This window comes from Myxocyprinus asiaticus, chromosome 26 (assembly GCF_019703515.2).
Source record: "Myxocyprinus asiaticus isolate MX2 ecotype Aquarium Trade chromosome 26, UBuf_Myxa_2, whole genome shotgun sequence".
Taxonomy (NCBI): Eukaryota; Metazoa; Chordata; class Actinopteri; order Cypriniformes; family Catostomidae; genus Myxocyprinus; species Myxocyprinus asiaticus.
In genome coordinates, this window is record NC_059369.1 from 33,132,433 (window position 1) to 33,155,730 (window position 23,298).

Below are 23,298 nucleotides of genomic sequence, written 5' to 3' on the forward strand. Positions count from 1 at the left end.
TTTTGGAGCTTCAAAATGTTGGCACCCATTCACTTGCATTGTATGGACCTACAGAACTGAGATATTCTTCTAAAAATCTTTGTTCATGTTCTGAAGAAAAAAGAAAGTCATACACATCTGGGATGGCATGAGGGTGAATAAATGATGAGAGAAATATAATTTTTGGGGGAACTATTTTTTAATCCCCTATATCTTGTGTATGGAATACAGGAGTCACTCAAGAACTTGCAATGGTTGACATTGATTGTCTCGCGACTGTAAACAAGAAACATGGTGGCCAACAGTTTAACATGTTTGGTGTTAGCTATTTTTGCCTTAAGTAATATAAACGAGACAAAATTCAGTGCCGAACTTCAGTGAAGAAATTCTGCAAAGACTCCTCACTGGGAATTCCTGCGATGAAGTCTTTTTTTTTTTTTTTTTTTTTTTTTTGGAACTGTCTGTAGATTCTTCCTTATTTTTGTACTCAGTCAGATCTTTACTTCTGCACGCAGAGTTGGGGTATTAGGAAACATGCGACCGCACTGTCTCGCCCACAGAAAATGAAAATTCTCAGTGTGTAAGCCAAGCTACTCACACAGATGATGTCCACAGAGGGAAACCCCCCCCTTAAAAAAACAACCATGCTACTTCCCACCAAATGTGAAAGCCCCCTTTTTAATAGGCAGACTAGCAGACTGTAAAGTGGTACAGTGTGCAAAACTGGCACACACACTTGCATTATAAGTGTACATGCATTAACATGGTAGAAGGCCAGAAGTATAGTAGATGCAAGTACACAACAAGCACACAGCCCCTTACATTTAAAGTGCATCCCGGCATTACACCATACTCAAGGGGGTGATTGAGTTACCTTGAGATGTTTGTGTTTGTGAGTTATCTTCCTCACTATCTTGTTGTTTCATACCCATATGAGATATGACATTATTTCTTCTATGGAACACAGAAGAAGATGATAGGCAGAAAGTTAGCCTCAGTCACCATTCACTTTCATTCCATCTTTTTCCCATAAAAATGAATTAAATTGTGACTGAGGCTATAAAATTCTGAATAACATCTTTTGTGTTCCACAGAAAATAAAGAAAGTTATACAGATTTGGAACAACATGAGGGAGAGTAAATGAAGACAGAATTTTGAATTTGGGTGAACTGTTCCTTTAACACACATGTACATGTACTCGCATTTTCACTCTTCCTCTCTGTCAGTCAGTCAGTCAGCTCCAGGTTAATCAGTCTCTCTCTCTGTTTCTTTCTTTTTTCCCTGCAGTGCCGTGATTAAAGGAGCTGCCCCGCTGTTACACACACACTTTGTCGGATCACACACACTCGTCTCGCCATCACCATGTTGGCCCTCCTGTTGTGTGCTCTGTTGGCTGTGAACTCTCTCGGTGGGTGATGTTTTCTTGCCTCTATGCTGATTATGCTGATTATCCAGTGACCACAACCTGTAAACCGGAACCACACAAACAGTTACACTTACAGATCATGCTAGCAGGTGACAGGCCCTTGTTAATGCCTCCAGAACAAACAAACAAACAAATATGATAAAATAAAAAGAAAGAATTAATTAAGGTTGAGATAAATAAATAAAATCATGGGAAACTTCTTTTAAAGGCAATAAACTCTTTTCTAAATGTATTTATTTACTGCAGCATTATCTTAGTTCACTTGGTGATCCTTAACCAATTATTTGTTTATTTATGTATTTATTTATGTTTCAAGAGGTCAACTATTACACATTTGCCAATATTTAAAATAAAAGCAATTTAGAAATTGTTTTGTATTTTATTATGTGAGGAGAAAGAGAGGATCACCGAGTGATATGAGAGACATGAAAAAGTATACACTGTAAGAGACTATGTCAGCCTGATATAACCCATACATGTAGTTTTGTTGGTATAAACTAATGTATTCTGGTTAATTAAATGCTATTTTCTTTTTTTTTTTTTTTTTTACTTTAATAAAACCAGTTAATTCAGACGAGCACATTTTTAGGTTAACATTTTTGTTTTTTCAGTGCAGCAGTTGCCAGTGATTGCTGTCAATTATACAGTTTAGTGTCATTATTCAAAAATATTTGACCATATACTTATGAATGAACATTACATTTATATAGCACTTTTCCAACACTACACTCAAAGTGATTTACACAGAGAACAGGGGACTCTCCTCAACAACCACCAGTGTTCAGCATCTACCTGGATGATGCAACAGCAGCCATAGTGCACCAGTACGCTCATCACACACCAGCTATTTGGTAGGAAAAGAGTGAAAGAGTGAAGTGATAGAGCCAATTAGTGGATGGGGATTATTAGGAAGCCATGATTGATAAGGGTCAGTGGGGGAATTTGGCCAGGATACCAAGGTTACACCCCCTGCTCTTTTCAAGAAGTGTCCTGAGATTTTTAATGACCACAGAGAGTCAGGACCTCAGTTTAACATCTCATCCAAAGGACAGTGCCTTTTTACAGTATAGTGTCCCCATCACTATACTGGGGCATTAGGACTCACATAGACCACAGGGTGAGTACCCCTGCTGGACTCCCTAATACCTCTTCCAGCAACAACCTTAGTTTTCCCAGGAAGTCTCCCATCCAGGTACTGACCAGGCTCAACCCTGCTTAACTTCAGTAGTTAACCAGTCTTGAGCTACAGGGTGATACTGCTGCTGGCTAGTTATAGCTGAATTAGTTCATAAGCATCTACAATCACTGACATGTTCTGAAACGTCAGAGTTAGCAGCACAGAGAAACAGCATCTGAATGTATCTATGCAATTACCATGTGTTTTCATAGTTGCTCAGCTTGTGAAAGGATGAAAGGTTGATTCTTCCCCATAAAAAGTCAATCAGTGGCTTATATAGCATATCCTTTGTTAAATTTGAATAAGGCATAAAGGGATTATTGTGTGGCTATAATATGATTGAATTCAGAATGAGCTCTTTAAGCAGTTAATACCTCTCTTTGCAGGTTAAAAAAAAAAAAAAAAAAAAAAAATGACCCTCTAGACCTTATAAAACGAAACAGAATATGTGTTTGATTTACAGCTGTGGTAAAATAGAGAAGATCAGAAATGTTATGAGAAAAGTTAAAACTCTAATCTGTAAGTAACGCAAACCTGGAAAGAAAGTTCTTCCCTCAGACTCAAATGTTATAGTGGCACTATTTTTCGGGTGTGGTGACTTAAATTTAGGCCACAGTTATGGCTCCCTTTTATAGCCCTCAGTTTTGTCCTTAATATAGAATGTGCCTCAGAGTACAGTATATTTTGAATGTAATATCCACACCATGCTGAATCTGTTACATTACCTTTTTTGCTGACTGAAAGGAATGTTCAAAATGCATATTAGGAGTATGTCACATCTAAGAATTTTTACTTACAAAATGTACATAAATAAGTATTTACAATACATTTATTTTGCCTTACAACTAGGGCTGAAACGTTTAGTTGACATTATTGACAACGTCGACAAAAATGTTCGTTGTCGAATAGTCGTTTGATCTCATTTAATGTAACATGAGATCACATTAAAATCTAATGATGATGCGCGAGAGCAGCACTGCAGTTTGCGCCTGACTGAGGAAAGGAAGAAGTACACAGCTCACAGTCCAGATGCACTCTAAACTTTCCAAACAGCTTCAGGTGATGTAGATCGCAAAGTATGAGGGAATTATACAAAAATACCAAATAAGTAAATACAGAAGCACTCTCGTTGTGGAATACGTGGAGCCAGAGCTCTTTAAAGGAAACACCCCGGCGTTACATCTTAAATGCAGTTATATTTAATGCATTATAGCTTTCTTAAACTTCTATTAATACGGAAGCAGATCATGTAAATAACTACAAACCCAGAAACTGGCATTTAGCGCATTTTCTATGAGTTGCGAGAATGTCCCGATCTAACGGGGAGAGATTGAAACTGCACCCGGCTGATGTTCACTCAGTCGCAGGGATGCTCGTCCCCCTCACGCACGCTTGCCGTAGCTAGATTATAACGTGATGACTCGTGACTTGTTGAAACATAATATATGTGTCACTGTGCATTTCTTATTGTGAAGGAAATTGTCAATACGCAGCTTTATCAATAAGAATTTGTTTTTTTGTGAGTTAAAGTTGGATTGAAGTGAACAGAATGGTGAGAGAGGTAGTCTTTGGCGCATTATACACTGCAACAATATACGCACTGCTACAAATCAAGTTTTTTATTTGTTTTTGTTTTGGCTTGTTTTCCAATATAAATATCTAAAACTCCTTTAAAACAACATATATTTTCTTTAGCAGATATACTGCAGAAGACAAAAATGTTATCTGAAAATGTTGAATATAATATTAAAAATGCAAATATTTTAAAATATCTAAAAATCCTTTAAAAAAGATGCATTCAATTGAGAAGCAGCATATAAGATATTTAGACTTGCTTTTAGAGAACAGATCTTGAATATAAGTATATTTTGTCTTTACTGCACTCGCAGAAGTATAACCAAGTGAAAAAATGCTTATATACAAAATACACTTATATTTAAGATATATTCTCTTAAAGCAAGTCTAAATATCTTATATGTTGCTTCTCAAGTAAATATATCTTATTTTAAGGATTTTTAGACTATTTTAAATGGAAAACAAGACATAAACACTTGATAAAAATAGGATTTTTTGCAGTGAATTTCGTTACTGGATTAAACATAATAAAACATATTTTTCCCCCTTTAATTCAGTGAATGTCATTTACAGGTATGTTTAAAAGATGATTTTGTCCTCTTTATTGTTAGTAAGCACGTTTAATGCAGCCTTTTAAGTCGGGGCACAAGCTGAATAATCGGTTAAGAGCTAATGATTAATTGTTGCAATAATCGCCGAATAGTTGAATAATTGTTCTATTAATCGTTAGATTAATTGATTATCAAAATAATCGTTAGTTGCAGCCCTACTTACAACCTGTATATCACCTTTAATAAAACCCCTATAAAAAGTACATAGAACTGGTAACATAAATATATACCTATTACTGTTCTTCTTATGCATTACTCTTAGTGTGTCCACAGGTGGCACTGTCCACTCACAGTCTCATTAGCCTCTAGCCATCTAACAGGTTACAAGTGTAAGCAACAAATGTGGCAAATGACCTGACATCCAATGAAGAGGGAAAAAGCATAATAACAACAAATTTCCATAACTGAGTTGATCTCATTTGGTGGAGTCCTTGAGAGTGGTGTTGTTGTAGTTGAGAGTCTATGCATGAAAACAACCCTCACTTCCTTCTTTCCCCACTGCTCATTTTCAAGGTTTGGTACCCTCAAAGATCATTCCTTTTTCTCTCTCTTCCTACCGATTGATTGCATCTAATTTTCTCATGACAAAATTCATTTTGGGGATTATCGCAGTGGCATGTTTGTGGCAATTTTGTAGTGAGATCTGCTTTAAAAACCGCAGACAACAGCACCACAACAAGCAGAAAACATCAAGTTGGCAGAGGAGATCAGAGGGCCTTGCATGCTCACAACAGGGTCACCTCCAGCTGTCAATGCTCGGGGTACCGAAACACCACCCTACCACATCCCCTAAGGCACTCAAAACCTGATCATTATTAAAGGGATAGTTCACCCAAAAATGTAAAGTATCTCGTAATTTACTCACCTTCATGCCATCCCAGATGTGTATCACTGTCTTTCTTGAGAAGAACACAAACAAAGATTTTTTTAGAAGAATATCTCAGCTCTGTAGGTCCGTACAATGCAAGTGAATGGTGATCAGAACTTTGTAGCTCCAAAAATCACATAAAGGAAACATAGAAGTATTCCATAAGACTCCAGTGGTTAAATCCATATCTTCAGAAGTGATATATAGGTGTGGGTGAGAAACAGATCAAAATTTAAGTCCTTTTGTTCACTTTTACATCTTAAAGTCACATGTGGTGCCTGTCTAGTTTTTACTTTCTGAAAGTGAAAGTAAAGTGGAGATTTAGAGTAAAAAAAGGACTTAAATATTGTTCTCTTTCTCACCTACACCTATTATAGTGCTTCTGAAAATATGGATTTAAACACTGGAGTTATATGGATTACTTTTATGTTTCCTTTATGTGACTTTTGGAGCTACAAAGGTCTGATCACCATTCACTTGCATTGTATGGACCTACAGAGCTGAAATATTCTTCTAAAAATATTTGTTTGTGTTCTGCAAAGGAAAGAAAGGCATACACATCTGGGATGGAATGAGGGTGAGTAAATGATAAGAGAATTTTCAATTTTGGGTGAACTATACCTTTAAAATAGAGCGCATTACCCGGCATGTGAGATTTTAGATGTAGTCAAGTGGGATGCTGAGACCAGACCTGATGTACACAATGTGCCAAGAATGCAGTTTCACAGTGGGAGAGAGAGAACACTCTGGATGAGTTGAGTCATCATCATATCCTCTCTTTCTCTCTCTCTCTCTCTCTCTCTCTCTCTCTCTCTCTCTCTCTCTCTCTCTCTCTCTCTCTCTGTATATTCCCATCCCTCTCTCACTCAATTCCTTCCTTTTTCTTTCTGTTTCTGCTTTAACATGCTTGAAGAAAACATCAATATTTTTAAATTTCAGATTTATTCATAGACTTATATATTGGTCACTGATTATTCTGCCAATCTTGTTAGTCTGGCAATTTTGAGAATATCATGGATATTTCTGCAATTATAGTTTTTCTGAATTGCTAAAACACATTTCTTGAAACCTTCACCCATTTTCTCACAACTTTAAAACAAAACCAAATCTTCAAACTACATTCACAAAACCCCTTACTCTTCTGGCAAAATCAAACAATCGTCTCAAAACCATTTCCTCTGTGCTCAAAATCAAACAATACTTTCAGATCATACACACATCAAGTCAATATATAAACACTACAGAGCATTCATTAGACACTAAATCAGAAAATAGGGCATGTAGTCACAGAAAAAAAAAAATAAATAAAAAGTTATTTTATACACCGATCAGCCACAACATTAAAACCACCTGCCTTATATTGTGTAGGTCCCCCTCATGCCACCAAAACAGTGCCAACTTGTCTATTCTTCTCACTACAATTGTACAGAGCTGTTATCTGAGTTACCATAGATTTGTCAGTTCTAACCAGTATGGCCATTCTCTGTTGACCTCTCTCATCAACAAGGCATTTCCAGCTCACTGGATGTTTTTTTTTTTTTTTTTTTTTTTTTTTTTTTGGGGCACCATTCGGAGTAAATTCTATAGACTGTTGTGTGTGAAAATCCCAGGAGATCAGCAGTTATAGAAATACTCAAACCGGCCCGTCTGGCACCAACAATCATGCCACGGTCCAAATCACTGAGATCACATTTTTTCCCCATTCTTATGGTTGATGTGAACATTAACTGAAGCTCCTGACACATATCTGATGATTTTATGCACTGCACTGCTGCCACACGATTGGCTGTTTAGATAATCACATGGATGATTGTTGGTGCCAGACGGGCTGGTTTGAGTATTTCTGTAACTGCTGATCTCCAGGAATTCTCACACACAGCAGTCTCTAGAATTTACTTAGAATGGTGTCCAAACAAACAAAAAAACATCCAGTGAGCAGCAGTTCTGTGGACAGAAATGCCTTGTTGATGTGAGAGGTCAACAGAGAATGGCTTGAACTGACAAAGTCTGCGGTAACTCAGATAACCGCCCTGTACAATTGTGGTGAGAAGAATAGCATCTCAGAATGCTGTTCTGAAATGCGGGTTGGCTCTGTTTTGGTGGCATGTGGGCTACCTAAACAATATTAGGCAGGTGGTTTTAATGTTGTGGCTGATCGGTGTATAGAAAGCGCATTTTGCAATTACTGTCAAAAAAGTATAGTAATCACAACTTAATCAAGAACTGAACCAACAAGACACACACACACACAGGTGTTGGGCAGCTGCCCGTAACTCTCCCTCTGTTGCACTGCCATCTCCGGTCGCCTTTACCCCTCTCTGGCTTCATCAGCCTAATTAGGGGCCGGGTGTGCAGAATCACGACCCGGCCCCGCCCTTCACCCTGCCACAATTGTATACTGTAAGTACTGTAATACAGTATTGAATGTATGTATATTCAGCACTTGAATACTGTAAAAATACAGAACTAAGAACACTCTAAATGAAAAACACCTTACAGTACACTCACTCAAAAATGTTGTGCAACTGCGAAGTCAATTAGAGATTCATTCTGCCTCAGCATCACGTTTTCACATCATTAGAAACAAGTGTGAACAGTTTTGAGTCGTTGTGTGTTAATGATGACAACTTGTTTACCGTTCCCCTTCTGTCACTCACTCGAAGTTGTGTCGATGTAGTGACACTAGGGGTCGCTCTTGGGAGCCCCAAACACCTCTGATCTTTGAGAAAAGGCCAATGAGAATTGGCAAGTGGAATTTGCATGCCGCGAGTGTCGGGTTGGACTGGAACCCTCCCCAGAGCCCTCGCGGCTAGATGATTTGTTCCTGGGTTCGGGGTGCCGCTCACGGCCGAACCCCCCCCCCCCCAACCCGGTCCCTTTCATCCCAGAAGTGCACGACGAGCTGACAAAGTTGTGGAGGACACCTTTTTCTGCCCGAACCCCACTTCCCAGTTCGTCCGCTCTCACTGCCCTCGATGGCGGGGCAGCCCACGGGTACGCGGAGATCCCTCAGGTGGATAAGGCAGTTGCGGTGCATCTGTGCCCGCAAAAAGCCGCCACCTGGCGGGATCGCCCGGTGCTCCCCTCCAGGGTCTGTAGGACTACGTCATCTCTGGCAACAAAAGCCTGCAGTGCTGCTGGACAGGCCACCTCTGTGGCCCTCCTGCAAGTCAACCAGGCCAAGGCACTGAAAGAACTGCACATGGGTAGTCCTGATCCTGATGTGATGCAGGAGCTGCGCTTGGCGACCAACCTCGCCCTCCAGGCGACGAAGGTCATAGCGCGAGCACTCGGGCAGGCGATGTCCACCTTGGTGGTCCAGGAATGCCACCTATGGCTGAAACTGGTCGAGATGAGGGACGCCAACAAGGTTCGCTTTCTCAACACACCCATCTCCCAGATCGGCCTAATCGGCGACACCGTCGAGGACTTTGCCCAGCAGTTCTCGGCGGTGAAGAAGCAGACTGAAGCAATACAGCTTATCTTGCCCCGACGCGGCTCAAGAACCCGTACCCCGTCTGCTCGCCGAGGGCGTCCCCCTGCGGCAGCAAAAGCCAAGGCGGTTCCGCCACAGTCCGAGCCCAGTCCTCGGCTCCAGTGTAGAGCCCCCACAGGAAGCTGACGCCCCCACCTCACGACATGAGGTGAAGATGTGCGCTTCTTCTCCCATGCGAGTTCACGAACCTGTGAACCCTGGATGTCCTTCCTCCCTAGCCCTGTGGCTCACGAATTTGGTGGAGGAATTCGTAGCCAGAACCAGTACATGTGCTAATATGCCCTGTACTGGTGTAGGTGCTCCACAGGTGCCGGTTACTCCGGTAACCCCCTGTGATGTATTTTCCACAGTACGGTCTCCCTGTTGGCAGACCCGCGTCTCCCTTGGACAGAGCCCTCTCTGCCCCTGGTCACTGTGTTTGTAGAGTTCCTCCTCTTCGAGGCAGGACATACCACCGTGCCTCTTCCATGTGCGGCTGGTGAGCCCACGTGATGTATTGCCACATGTTACCTCCCCTTCGGACAGGATGTGGTCTCCACGGGGTCTTTTCCCCCTGAAAGAATAGGAAAGGAAAAGAACACCTTCCCCGGCACGAATAATAGCGTTAGATAGCCCCAGCCGTACTCTGTGGAGAGAAAGCATAGAGCGAAAAGGCCGCAGCTGGTGTGGACTGCTCCCATGCTAGTTACCTCGCTTCCCCCCCTCAGGGGTGTGGGGAACTACATGACGTCTTTTGGGGTGTTGGGGGAGGCTACGTGCAGACTGATGCACCTGCTATTATGCACGCAGCAGCTTGCTTGCACCTGCATCGGCAGTTCACGTAACACAGTTCAGCTGTTGTGGCGTTTTGGCATAGGGACGCCTAGTGTCACTACATCGACACAACATTGAGTGAGTGACAGAAGATTCCCTGATGGAGGGAACGAGACGCTGTGTCCCTCTTGCCACAACGCTGTACTACCCGCTGGAATGTCTGGGACCCTCTCTCGGCTCCTCAGCACAAAACCTGAATGAGTGGTTGCAAGCCAGCTTCTTTTATACCCGTATGTCCAGGGGAGTGGCAGGCAAATTCCACTCGCCAATTCTCATTGGCCTTTTCTCAAAGATCAGAGGCGTTTGGGGCTCCCAAGAGTGACCCCTAGTGTCACTACATCGACAAAACGTCTCGTTCCCTCCATCAGGGAACGGAGGTCACGACAGTAACCAAGACGTTTTGCAACACAAGTGCATCACAATGCTAAATGTGTTTTAGTGAGTGAGAATGTGTTTAGAGTTTTGCAAAAAGAGTGATTGATTCAACAAATGGGTTTAGGCCACTGAGCATTTGTTTTAGAGAATGGGGTTTAGTGTTTTATCAATTCGGAAAAACTGTAACAGCAGTCATACTTTTTTGAATTTTGAGTACATAGTGTGTAGCAATTTTGTGTACATCTCAAAGTTTCTCTAGCAGAAGTTTTGTATGTTGGTTTCAAACACCTACTTCAAAACACTTAAATTAGAATAATTTTGTGAATTCTACCCTCAAAAGTAAAATTTCACTATCATCATACTTTTGTTATAGCTCTTGGTTAAACAAGTGAACACAGTATAACCACACTGTCATTCATTATGTTTAGGGTCAACTATATTATTAAGGCAGATTTTTACCAAAAGGTTTAAATGTTTTCTTAGGTCAAGGTTATTTTTCATGAAAGTCAGTTTGGGGCATGTTGTCACAATTTAATTGGGGCAAGTTGTCATTTGTGTTTTAGGCTATGTCCACATTAATCTGGATACATTTGAAAACAGCGTTTCTGTTTTCAAAATGTTTTCAGTCCACACTGCCGATTTCAAACATTTTCCAAAAGTTGCTTGTCTACACTGAAACATCTGAAAATGCCTGCATGCAAAACAAATGTACTGTGGCCCTGCATTATTTCCTTGTACGGTCTGAAATGCAATTGTCCTCGTATTCTGCCATCAGACAGCTTAATTGTTTTGGGTTGAAGTGACTGCATCACATGGCAACAAATATGTCATTATTTTTGAATATCTCAGTTTTTCTGTCCACACTACAACGCAAAGACGCCATTTTCAAATCTATCCACTTGGGAGAGCGTTTTCAAATAGCTCTGTTTTCATTGGACAAAAACACAGTGTCAGTGTGGACGGAATGCAAAAACAAAGCGAAATTAATGTGTTTTCAAATGAAAATGTAGTAGTGTGAATGTGGCCTTAAATTTCATATATGTATCAATTGCACTGTTAGTTTGCCAAAACAATGTTTATATATTTTTGTGTTACCTTTTTTTTTTTAATTTTATTTAATGTTATTTATTTTTTTTATGTTTTTTTTTTTTTTTTTGCTTTTAGAATTGTTTTTCATCTTTACATTTAGCTGAAAAGCCCATAAGAAGCTGTTTAATGCAGGCATAGTTTTATGAAGAGCTGTAGTTTTTATTTTGGTGGTTGTGGTGGTGGGGTGACTGGAAAACGTGCCCTGCGTGTTTTCACTAAGGCTGTTGTCTTTACAAGGACATGATGTACTGAGCTGCTGCAGAGGCTGAATGAATACAGAGATACATGCACACAACTCTGTAACTTCCCTTTGATAATTTAAGGCTTAAGGCAAGATCACTGGCCCTTCACCCAGATTATCTCCACAGCTGAAATGAAGATCATCATTCATGCTGTGCATCTCTAAAGGGTTTACTCTATCAGAGAACAGGAACAGTTCATAACTTCACCTCGCTAATAACAAAGAAAGTATCAAACCACGGTTTGCTGCTTGAGAAATAATTCTATATTTTCCACATAAACTAAAATTATGTGGCTTTTTATTTATTTATTTTTTTTAGCAATAGTTTTTGCAAGATATGTAGCAGGGCTGGGTATTGATACGGATTTCCTGATTCAATTCAATTCCGATTCACAAGCTCTTGATTCGATTCCGATTAGATTCAATATCGATTCATATGGGTTTATTTCATTTTTATTTATTTTATTTCATATAATGTCCCTTATGCTCACATATAAAAGAAGTTCTCTCCCAGCTAATGCTGCTAATTATACAGGGGACCTTTTAACTAGGTACAATAGGAAAATCTAAATTTTACTAATTAGTAATTATATTTTATTATATTTTCATAATTTTGGTCACATTTTGGCTTTTTAAAAATGAACAAATACATGTATTATATTTCATATATTATTTTTATTACATATTTGTTGTTAAATTGTGTAATTTGTACTATTTACAAGTTTTTACATTGATTTGTTGAACACATACTGTCTCTTTTACAAAAAAACGGCATTTCTGTAAAGAGCATCTGTAGAAGATAGCGCATGTTAACTAGAGGACTCAAATTGATTTACCTCATCTGTGCGATGCATGATTAGAAGTAAATGTTTTTTTGTAGTTGTTTTTGATCAACAACTGACTGTAAAGAACAGAAAGGGTATTAAAAGAGACTGTATTCAGTGACAAATGGGTTGCGTGGATCTCGCTTTGGACACATTACACGGAACAACTTTTAATCTCAACAGGCTGTGAAAGGATCTCGCTGCTGAACACTTCATGACTAAACTACACAATTACTGGTGAGTGAAATGTAAACATTTATCAGCCAATTGCTAAATAAATTCACTTAGTTGCATAGCGTGAAATTTGGTTGCAAATGTGAGTGATATCCTGTCATTAGATGTCTGCATTCCCGCGGGACTTCCGCGGGACTAGAAAATGGTCAATTTTGTGTTAAGAAACCAACTTCGGGCAAGTCAAATTGGCCTAATTTTCATGCTTCATCTGATAATAGCAATAACAGAAAAATAAAACGTTCTCTTTGTACACTTGTTGCCTATTTGTATGGCTTTTGCTTTATGTGGGTTTGCGGGAACGGGAGCGGTCGGGAAGAAAATCACATCGGGCAGAGAGCGGGTGAACGTGGAGTAAAATTCAGCAGGAGCGTTTGGGTGGGGGATAGAAATTTGCGGGAGCGGGATGGAAAAAACAGTCCCTTGCAGACCTCTACCTCTCATTGTAGTAGAGGGTTGCAGGTTTAGTGAAAGATCAATCTTTGGGATTGAAGAATCGATATCGAGCTCGTTCAAATGAAGATTGCGATTAATTGGAAAAACAATATTTTTACCCACCCCTAATTTGTAGTATGTTAGTTTAGCCACTACATTATTGTCTTTCAGGTATCCTTTTTTTTTATTGTTTTACAGTGATTTCAAGGTAGCACCATATAAACATTCTGGTTACGGTTTGTTCTCAGCCGACCACTTCAGCAGTTCATCCCGAACTGCTTAAATGTACAGACTCCATTCGAGCTTTGTTCTGTAGATAATGAAATTTTTCTTGTAATCTTGAAAGTTTTTTTGTAATCTTTATACTTTCTAATCATCTTTTCTTTTATGATACTTCTGGGTCCTTTTTTTAAGCTTTAAAGTGAAGCACAATCCACTGCCATTGTATTTCAAAGATGCAGGGGAATCTTCATTTAAACATCTTTTGTGTTCCACATAAGAAAGGGTTTGGTACGGGTTCAGCACGACATGAGGATGAGTCAATTCTGACAGAATTTTCATTTTTGGTTAAACTATGTCTTTAAGAGCTCTCCAAAAATGTGTCACTGACAAAACATGTATGAAATATTTTGATTTATACTGTATATTGCTTGCAAAACAATTGTTTTGTCAGAATACACAGCTACATTTGAATGGTCCTCAATGGAGGAAAATGCTTTTTGTCCCTGAATGGTGTCATTACAGCATTTACCAGCTAACCAATCAAACCCATTGAAACACACACTTGTCTTTCTGTCTTTCTGGGACATTCTGTTGTCTGTATCTCTGTCAGAGCTTCATCTACGTCAGCTGGGCCCATTTATCCCACAGCGGAGAGGGGCGAGAGAGCTGAATATTTATGACATGATATTTACACAGTGAATGTCATTATGTTTTGACAATATCTCCGTATCGGACCAATAAACCGCTTTCAGCAGAACTTAATCTCAGTCAAAGAAAGAGAGGGGAAAAGGAACTTTCAGAGGAGAGAGAGAGAGAGAGAGAGAGAGAGAGAGAGAGAGAGAGAGAGAGAGAGAGAGATGGAATAAGTGTGGACATGTGACACAGAGAGGTGTTATTATGTTTTGACAATAGACTGACATATCATGCCCATAAATCTTATTCAAATGGAAATCAATCTCTCACATACAGGATGTGATGGAGGAAGGCGAGCGAGACCAATAAGAGCAACCGGAAAGAGAGAGAGAGAGAGAGAGAGCAGGAGAGAAAGAGTGACAAACAGAGAGAGGAAAACATTTGATTAGATCTTCTCTGTGTCAGTGCCATTATGAATGAATGTGTGGTCTGGTGTTACCCATGATGCATTGTGATGGTAATGTCATGGAGAGTCACCAAGCTAACCCTCTACCTCCTTCAGAGAATGAAAGAAAAAAACCCAGAGTGATATGTGGCCTTGCAAATTACTTCTTTTGTAGGCTGGTGACAGTGAGAATTGAAAATCCATAGGAGATTTCATGTTCAGGTTTGAGTTTTACACTTTGTCTATGTGTCATCACTAGTGTATTAGAGACTAAATGTGACTGTGTTTCATTTGAACATGCTAAGGTAAGCATCACTATTGCTCATATACTTAAAGCTGAAGTACGTAATTTCTGCGAAACTAGCTCCAGCTTTCTGAATACGGTAGTTGTTCAAAACAGTCAGATAGTCCCGCCCCCAACTCACGCCATTGGTTGAGTAGTGTTGTTGGAGCGGGTCTAAGTGGGTCGCTCAAACACACATTTCTATTGTGCCATTGAGTCACAGTGTTTACAGTTTACGAGAAAATTAACATATGAATGGTTTACTTATAGTTGTCTCTGCATATTAAGATGTTAAAAAGTTACATACTTCAGCTTTATGGGGCTTCCATATGACTCGCGTCCAGTGCTGCCGAATACATTAAGCTGTATGGAGTGAAGCATCATCAGCGTTGTCCCCAGCATTGTACTTCCGCCAAGCATGTTAACACGCTGTTCAAAGTTAAAGGGATAGTTCAAGGAATAGTGGTTGCTAGGTGGTTTATATGTGTCCTTAAAGAAATGGTTCACCCAAAAATTTACTCACCCTCATGCCATCCCAGATGTGTATGACTTTCTTTCTTCTGCAGAACACAATCAAAATTTTTTAGAAGAAAATCTCAGCTCTGTAGGTCCATACAATGCAAGTGAAAGGTGGCCAGAATTTTGAAGGTCCAAAAGGTATATAAAGACAGCATAAAATTAATCCACGAGACTCCTGTGGTTAAATCAATGTCTTCAGAAGCTATATGATAGGTGTGGGTGAGAAACATCAATATTTAAGTCCTTGTTTTACTAGAAATCTCCACTTTCACTTTCACATTCTTCTTTTGTTTTTGGCATTTCAAATTCTTTGTGCCTCTTGTGCGCAACCTACTGGGCAGGGAGGAGAAACTGAATGACTTTCTTTCATGGGATACAAAAGCAGTTGTTAGGCAGTATGTTGGTCTCAGTCATCATTAACTTTCAGTGCATCTTTATCCATTTATCCTTTATTTTCTTTTGTGTTCCATTGAAGATTTTTTTTTTTTTTTTTTTTGGAACAGCATGAGGGTGAGTAAATGATGGCAGAATTTTCATTTTTGAGTAAACTGTCCCTTTAAAGGAAGTTCATCCAAAAAGTTCCTTCATTTTCTCACCCTCATAACATCCCAAATGTGTATAGCTTTCCTCTGCTGAACACAAATGAAGATTTTTAGAAGAATATTTCAGCAAAAGTGAATTGTGACCAAAATTTTGAAGCTCCATAATGCACATAAAAGTAATCCATAAGACCCCAGTGGTTAAATCTATATCTTTAGAAGCGATATTATAGATGTGGGTGAGAAACAGATCAATATTTGAGTCCTTAAAGGAATTCTCCTCCCTGCCCAGTAGATGGCATTATGCACAAATAATGCAAATCGCCAAAAACAAAAGAAGAAGAATGTGAAAGTGAAAGTGGAGATGGGTAGTAAAAAAAAACTTAAATAATGATCTGTTTCTCACCCACACTTATCATAATTAAAAGGTATGGATTTAACCAATGGAGTCATATTGATTACTTTTATGCTGCCTTTGTAAGCTTTTTGAGCTTCAAAGTTCTGTCCACATTTCACTTACATTTTAAGGGTGTACAGAGTTGAAATATTCTTCTAAAAGTCTTTGTGTTCAGCAGAAGATAGAAAGTCAAACACATCTGGGATGGCATGAAGGTGAGTAAAAGATTAGATAATTTTAATTTTTGGGTGAACTGTCCCTTTAGGAACACATATAAAACACCTAGCAACCACACAGAACATCTTAGCCGCCACATAGCAATGCCTGGTACCCACCCTAAACACCCTGAAATCATTATGGCGGCAAGTTTTGTACAGACAAGCCCTTCTTACATTTTCTTCAGAAAATGTACATATCTAATTTGTGTATACTCTCAAAAAACAGTGCATGGACATCATGTTCTGGTGCAGTGTTTTGTCTACATCACTGGGAGGCGATAAAGCCTCACAAGTGTTTTGGCACTCTCATACTTCGGTTTACAGATCATGAGCCTTATACAGTTATTTGTCTGTATTCAGCATCAAGTTTCCTGAAGCCTTTGTGAATCTTCACAAAAACAAAAAAAACCTATTGCTTAAAATTGCATGTGTGCGCAAGCCTGGCTGAACAAACTCTATAACTTGTCTCACGTCTGAGCCTCGTCGGTGTGTATGTGTGTGAATGATTTGAGATGTGGAGTTCAGAGCTGCTCTGATGGAGGTCTGATAAAGCCAGAGTCTCTTATCGAGCTCTTTAAAATGAACCGGCATGTCTCTCCACAGGTAGGTATTGAGCACTGTGTTTTTCAATGATATTGAGCGATGTTATTTGAAGCTTTGTCTGTTTGTAAGAGTGCGTATGTGTTGTATGTGTGTGCTTATTGGCCTTTGAGGTATGGCAGGGCCGATATTGGTCTGAAGAGTTTGTTGTATTAGCAGAAAAGAGACAGGGCCCTCTGTTACATTTACATTTATGCATTTGGCAGACGCTTTTATCCAAAGCGACGTACTTATTACAGGGACAATACCCCCAGAGAAACCTGGAGTTAAGTGCCTTGCTCAAGGACACAATGGTGGTGGCTGTGGGGATCAAACCAGCAACCTGTTTACCATAATTACCAGTTATGTGCTTTGGCCCACTACGCCACCACCACAACATGTTACTGAGCCAAGCTCATCGAATCTTGATTATTTACAGCTTGTGTTATGAAAGACAGACAGACATAGCGAGCTGTGAGTTATTGAAACTTGGACAGACTAAAGGAGTGAAGAGAAAGAGAAAATGAGGGAGAGATTGTGGGCCATTTACCATCTTAAAGGTATAGGTCACATAAAACTGAAAGTTCTTTCATCATCAACTTTCATCATCTATTTTTGTTCCAAATCAGTATGACTTTCTTTATTGCGTGGAACATAACAGGAGATCTTAGGCACACTCAATCACCATTTATTTTCATTGTATGAAAAAAAGATGCAATGAAAGTGAATTGTGACATAGACTAACATACTGTGCCTAACATCTCATTTTGTGCTCCACAGAAGAAAGAAAGTCATACAGGTGAGTAAATTATGACAGAATTTTCATTTTTGGGTGAACTTTTTCTTTGTAATCTTGCATCAAAATGTAATGTAGTTCGCTCCTCCTCCGAACGTCACCAAGCTCTCTTATTTTTTTTAACCTCTCCCTTCCAATCACCTGTCATCTAAAGGCCAGTTTTCATATTGCAGTCAATTTCCAAATGGATAAAACCCATGGATAAATGTCACGCCCGCCCTATGACACATCATGGAAATAAATTGTGTTGCATGCTGTTTCTTGTTGACTTTAAACAAAATGACTAAAATATATTAAAACTAAAAGATGACATGGCGTAATAATAGTAGATGGTGAAATTGCAAGAAATTGTACAAGTTGACTCATACAAGAACATATGACTTTTACTTCCATAGAGATACAGGCCCGTCTTTCACCTAGTATATAACAAGATCTGTTTAGACAGACAGAGAGACCCAGACACTAAAGGAGTGGTAATATCTGTTGAACTTTATTTTTTCCCAGAATGTTCTTAGACTTTGTATAAATGAAATATTATATTTGTATAGTATTTTTAGATGTCTAGACTACATCTAAAGCAAATTTAAATGTGACATCTTTCAAGACTTTGGGATGATCAGTTTTATCCAGACCTGTTGAAAAAAAAAAAAAAAATGTCTTCCTCCTAGTCAACATGTCTCTCTTCTGTAGTTTTAGAGCAGATCTCAGTGATTCTACAAACCATGCTCAGATTTGCAAAAATCTGCAATCAAAAGTCAGTCAAGTACATTTGAACTCAAACATATCTCATCATATCCTTCCAATACCAAGCCATTGGTTTAGCCAGTATTGCTATGGTTGGAAACCACATACAAACACAGAGAAATGTTTTGATAGCACCACAAATACACAGAGGGAATCAACCTACAAATGGTTTGCTTATAGTTGTCTCTGCGTATTAAGCTGGGATTGTAGAAATGATTTTAAACATCAGGAAAATTAGACACATCACCTTTAAAGAAAGCACTATTAAGTCTTCTTAGCTTTGAAAGAGCAATAAACATTAGGCCCTTTCCCAACTACAGTCCTGGTACTTTTCCCTCAGTAACTTTCTAGATGAGAATTCTTAAGAGGAGCGGTACACCTGAGGATACATTTACACCTGAGTAACCCCCGTAGTAACGTCATGTAGTTTTGACCATTTTTCTTGTGACGCTATTTGCACGTGCGATTCAGTAGCAGCAACAATATCAACACAGATGGAGGATGCTGGGATCGGAGCTACACTTTTGTTAGGGCTGTTTTATACGAACTTTGGCTGTATCGGAAAACGTAGGCAGATGCCTAATCAGTTAATACTTTAAACAAAAGTGATTTTGGATGAATGGAACTCTCTCAACCATTTAAAAAGCACCTTATTTCATCCTACCTTCATCCGTCCTTATACAGCTTCTGAAGGCAGCATTTTCCAATTTTTGGACGCAGCTTGTGTCTTCAGGTTACAGTTTAAACTGGGCGCATGAGGCGTGCGTGCGGTGCTCCGTGCAAGGAGAGACGAGGCGGCGAAAAGCACTCTTTATCCATGCAGTACAAGCTGAACTCAGCGGACAGCATGTTGAAAATGCACTAGAAACCTATTTAGCAACACAATCTTTTACGATAAAGGCTTCTATTACTCAGCATAAATGACTGAACTGAAATACACACTCATTGACTTAAAAAAGTAGTCTTGATGCAAGTTAACCATGCAGTAACAGGCACACAATCCTTCCCTCATGCAAACTAGATTTAATGATGGTTTAGTGTAGAATAAACTGATAAACATGTGATTATTTATATCCGTCATCCCTGGAAAATTTGGTATAGTAATCCAGAAAGCACTTTATTTTCTGTAGTCAAACAGTTAGTTCTGTAGTACAAACGGTTCAGATGCGATGCAAACTCAAAGCGTGTTTCCAGATGAAGTCACACACACGCACATAAACACATATGTGAAACTGGTGACTCTCTTTTGATACTTTGTTACATGTTATTTTTGTAAAAAAAATTTGTAGGGGAATTGTTAAATTAGCGCAATCCTCTGAGTAGCAGGCTAGCAGCTAGTTTGTTTACTAATGGCGGCTGTGGAGCTCTTCTACTTTCTCAATGCTTTGTGTGTCATAGGTTTTTGACTAGTCACAGGCTACAGCACCTCCCACAGTCCCTATATGCCCCAAAAGTACCTACATCGGAGTAGGAGCTAAAAGTGTACCCTAAAACGGCTTTGAGCAACTATAGTTCCTCTGGTGTGAAAGCGACGTAAACTACTAGTCCCTGGGAAAAGTACCTAAAATCTTTAGTACCGCCAGTTGGAAAGGGCCTATTTATGGTGGGGAAAGAGTTCCCCAGGAGGTCTCCCTACAACAGCTTATCTGATCTCCCTTGCCAGAGTTGATCTCTCCACTCTGGTTTCTCTCAGTTGTGGCGCTTCACACTAGTAGCTCATATTCATTTAATTATTGGTCTATTGAATAGTTTGTGACCTTCAAGTCCAGTGTGTGGAGCACAGGGGGAGTAATGCTGAGTCTCATGAGTAGTGCTATGGGTTCAGAGAGATGGCAGGATGAGGTAAAACCATTCTGCACTGAGGGGATCTGAATGTGTCACTTGTCTCCATACTAGTGGTGGGAATCAGCAGGGCCCTGGCAAAACAATATTGTAAACATGATTTTATTTTATTTTTTTTATTATTTTTTATTTTTTATTTTTATTATTGGTACTTTCAATTTACTGTACATATATATATATATATATATATATATATATATATATATATATATATATATATATATATATGTATGTATATATATATATGTATGTATATATATATATATATATGTATATATATATATATATATATATATATATATATATATATATATATATATATATATATATATATATATATATATATATATGTGTATATATATATATATATAATTAACTGTGTATCAAAAACTAAAACTAAAATTAGTTTGTGGTTAATTTTATTGTATTTTAGCCATTTTTATTTTTATTTATTTATTTGAGTCTTGAAAATGTATTTTCCAGTTATTTTTATTTTAAGTAATTGAAAATGTTTTATTTAGTTTTAATTAAATTTTTCATTAATGATGATAACACTGTCTGAACATTCACACATTTAAACCTAATGTCTCCCTCTCTCTGAAATTGTCCTCCATGTTCCTAAATGTGTTTCCTGAGATCAGTCATCTCTGGTTTTTAAAATGTTCCAGCACACTTACATAATTCCTAATCCTGGCATTCACTGCAGACATGGGGCAGATTCACATTTAAAGTGTTTGAATGAGGATTTTGAGCTCTTTTCAATGCTCTTTCAGTCCTTTTAGTTTGCAGCTATTGAACCATACATTCTATGTATTCAGCTGCTATTTGTGCCATAGCGTATATTTGAATCGTTTAATTGTTTTCATACCTCTGTCAGCTAGAAAAAAGAAGAAAAGAAAACACTATTTTAGAGTTTTAGGATGAACCCATTTGTGCACATTATCAAGTTGCAAGTCGTCGTGTGCGGGCTTATATACACTGTAAAAATGTTTTCATTTTATGTGGTAACCTCTAAATGAACTGTTTTCATTCAAGTCTAAACATATTAGTTAATTGATGGAGTGAATCTACATTAGGTTACACCAATGAAAGTCATTTTTTAAGGGTCAGATCAGGTTGAAAAACTTCCTTAAGTAACATTGAAGTAGGAGAGACCATTTATGAAAATAGACAGGGCTAATTAGGACACAAATTTCAGGTAAAAAAAGGTATTTTACTAAGAAAATTAATTTATTGTCATCCTTCCGCTTGAAGATATTAAACTAAGGTGAATTGTTGGTCTCTATGGGTGCTGTGCAGTCGAGCTTAACAGGTGTTTCACATCATAGTCGTTACTATGTTGTGTATTTTAGAGTATATAGTACTACCCTGGAAGTTAGATGTTTTTAACATGTCAGCATCACACCTTTAAAACTTCCTCCATGCATACAAACAAACATACCAGCCTGATCTCATGAAATTTACGTGAACGTGAAAAATTATTTTGCAATTTAAAATGTATTACATGTTTGGCTGCAGTTTTCCAGTGAAATGTCCAGCTGGGGGCGCCAAAAGCGAGTAAAATGGTGTTGTATTCAGACGAGGTTTTAAGGTGAATTTTAGATGGATGTTTTTTAAAATCATACCTCCCTAATGTAAAACCTTTGCCTGACACTAACCAATAGTGTTTTAAAATATAAATGAGATGTTTAAAAAAGGACATCCTTACTAAATCAGTGCCTAAACCTAACCATTAGTGTTTTAAAATATAAATGAGACGTTAAAAAATAAATCCTTACCTAATCAATGCCTAAACCTTACCATTAGTGTTTCAAAATGCAGAAGCAAAATGAAAAAGCAAATTTTCTGAAGAAACCACATTATATTGTGTGGTTTCTATCTATGACTCTGTAATGTCACGTTTCAGCTTGAGGTTATGACTGGTCTTGAACCACAGTCTTTTGTCTTTAAGTCCACTCAGGTGAGCTACTGCGCAAGCTATTCATGTTGGAATAAGTGTATATATGTAGGTGTGTCTGTAGCCGTTTGAGTAAAAGTGTGTCGATATTATAAAAAAGCAGGGTCTGAGTAAAAGAGAGAAAAATACGTATTTATAAAGTCGTAATCAGCCATTGAGTGAAAGTGAATAAAACACACAGCTGTTGTAGTGCCTCTAGTGTTCATTTCACCTGGAAACTGCTGGGAATTGTACCTGGAGACACGTATAACAAGTTTGCAAAAATGTATATAGAGTCACGTTTTCATTATGAGACCAGGTTGCAACATACACATACGCACACTGTGCTGTTCCCTGTGTGGCGACAGATTGGGGTTGATTTGAGCACCATTAATGATTGTGTGAGCAGCTCAGTAGGGGCAGGCGCATTCCTGAAGTTTCCATGACGTCAACCCCCCCTCTCTCGATGCCATCCCACAGCGTTCTCTTCCTGGCTGGCACAGTAAGCTAGTGCCCACTTGAAATGTGCTATTACAAAAGTAATGCAAGAGAGCATGGACTGTAATTTGAGGGTGTTTAAATCCATATTAGTTGAACACAAGGGGTGAATGTTTGGCTGGTTAGCATGGACCAGTTAGCCAGGCCCCACTGTTAGATGCCGTAGTTATACCATCTGACAGCAAAAAGCATATTTTTCCTTTGACATTCTATTAAACAAATAGCAAAAAATAATTAAGGCAGTTTCTATGCCAGCCAAAGAACTGCCATTGAGTTGAATGGAAATGCTAATGTATGGCTTTCTCCATGTATTATAGACCCCCTTGGTTGAACAGCATGATTTGTTCATAGTTCATCAATTTAGGGTGACAAGGTTTTTTTTTTCACTCGTTGACATTTAAAAAGCTTTGTTTGTCTTACATAAGAGGGCTTTCAAGACCTCAAGACTTTGATTTACTTTTGGGGCCTGTTTTTTTTGGGGCCTTTGGTTCTTTTGATGACAGAAG

The 23,298-nt window shown here is 38.7% G+C and overlaps 1 protein-coding gene across 2 annotated transcripts in view; it reads left to right on the top strand.

Moving 5' to 3' along the window:
- LOC127417188 (CD276 antigen-like) overlaps positions 1–23,298 on the top strand; it is a 136,987-nt gene that overhangs the window by 5,590 nt on the left and 108,099 nt on the right. For both annotated transcript variants that reach the window (XM_051657015.1, XM_051657016.1), the window contains exon 2: positions 1,268–1,388. In XM_051657015.1, coding sequence (XP_051512975.1) covers positions 1,343–1,388 — 46 coding nt within the window. In that variant the 5' untranslated portion in view covers positions 1,268–1,342. The remainder of the gene's footprint in view (positions 1–1,267; positions 1,389–23,298) is intronic.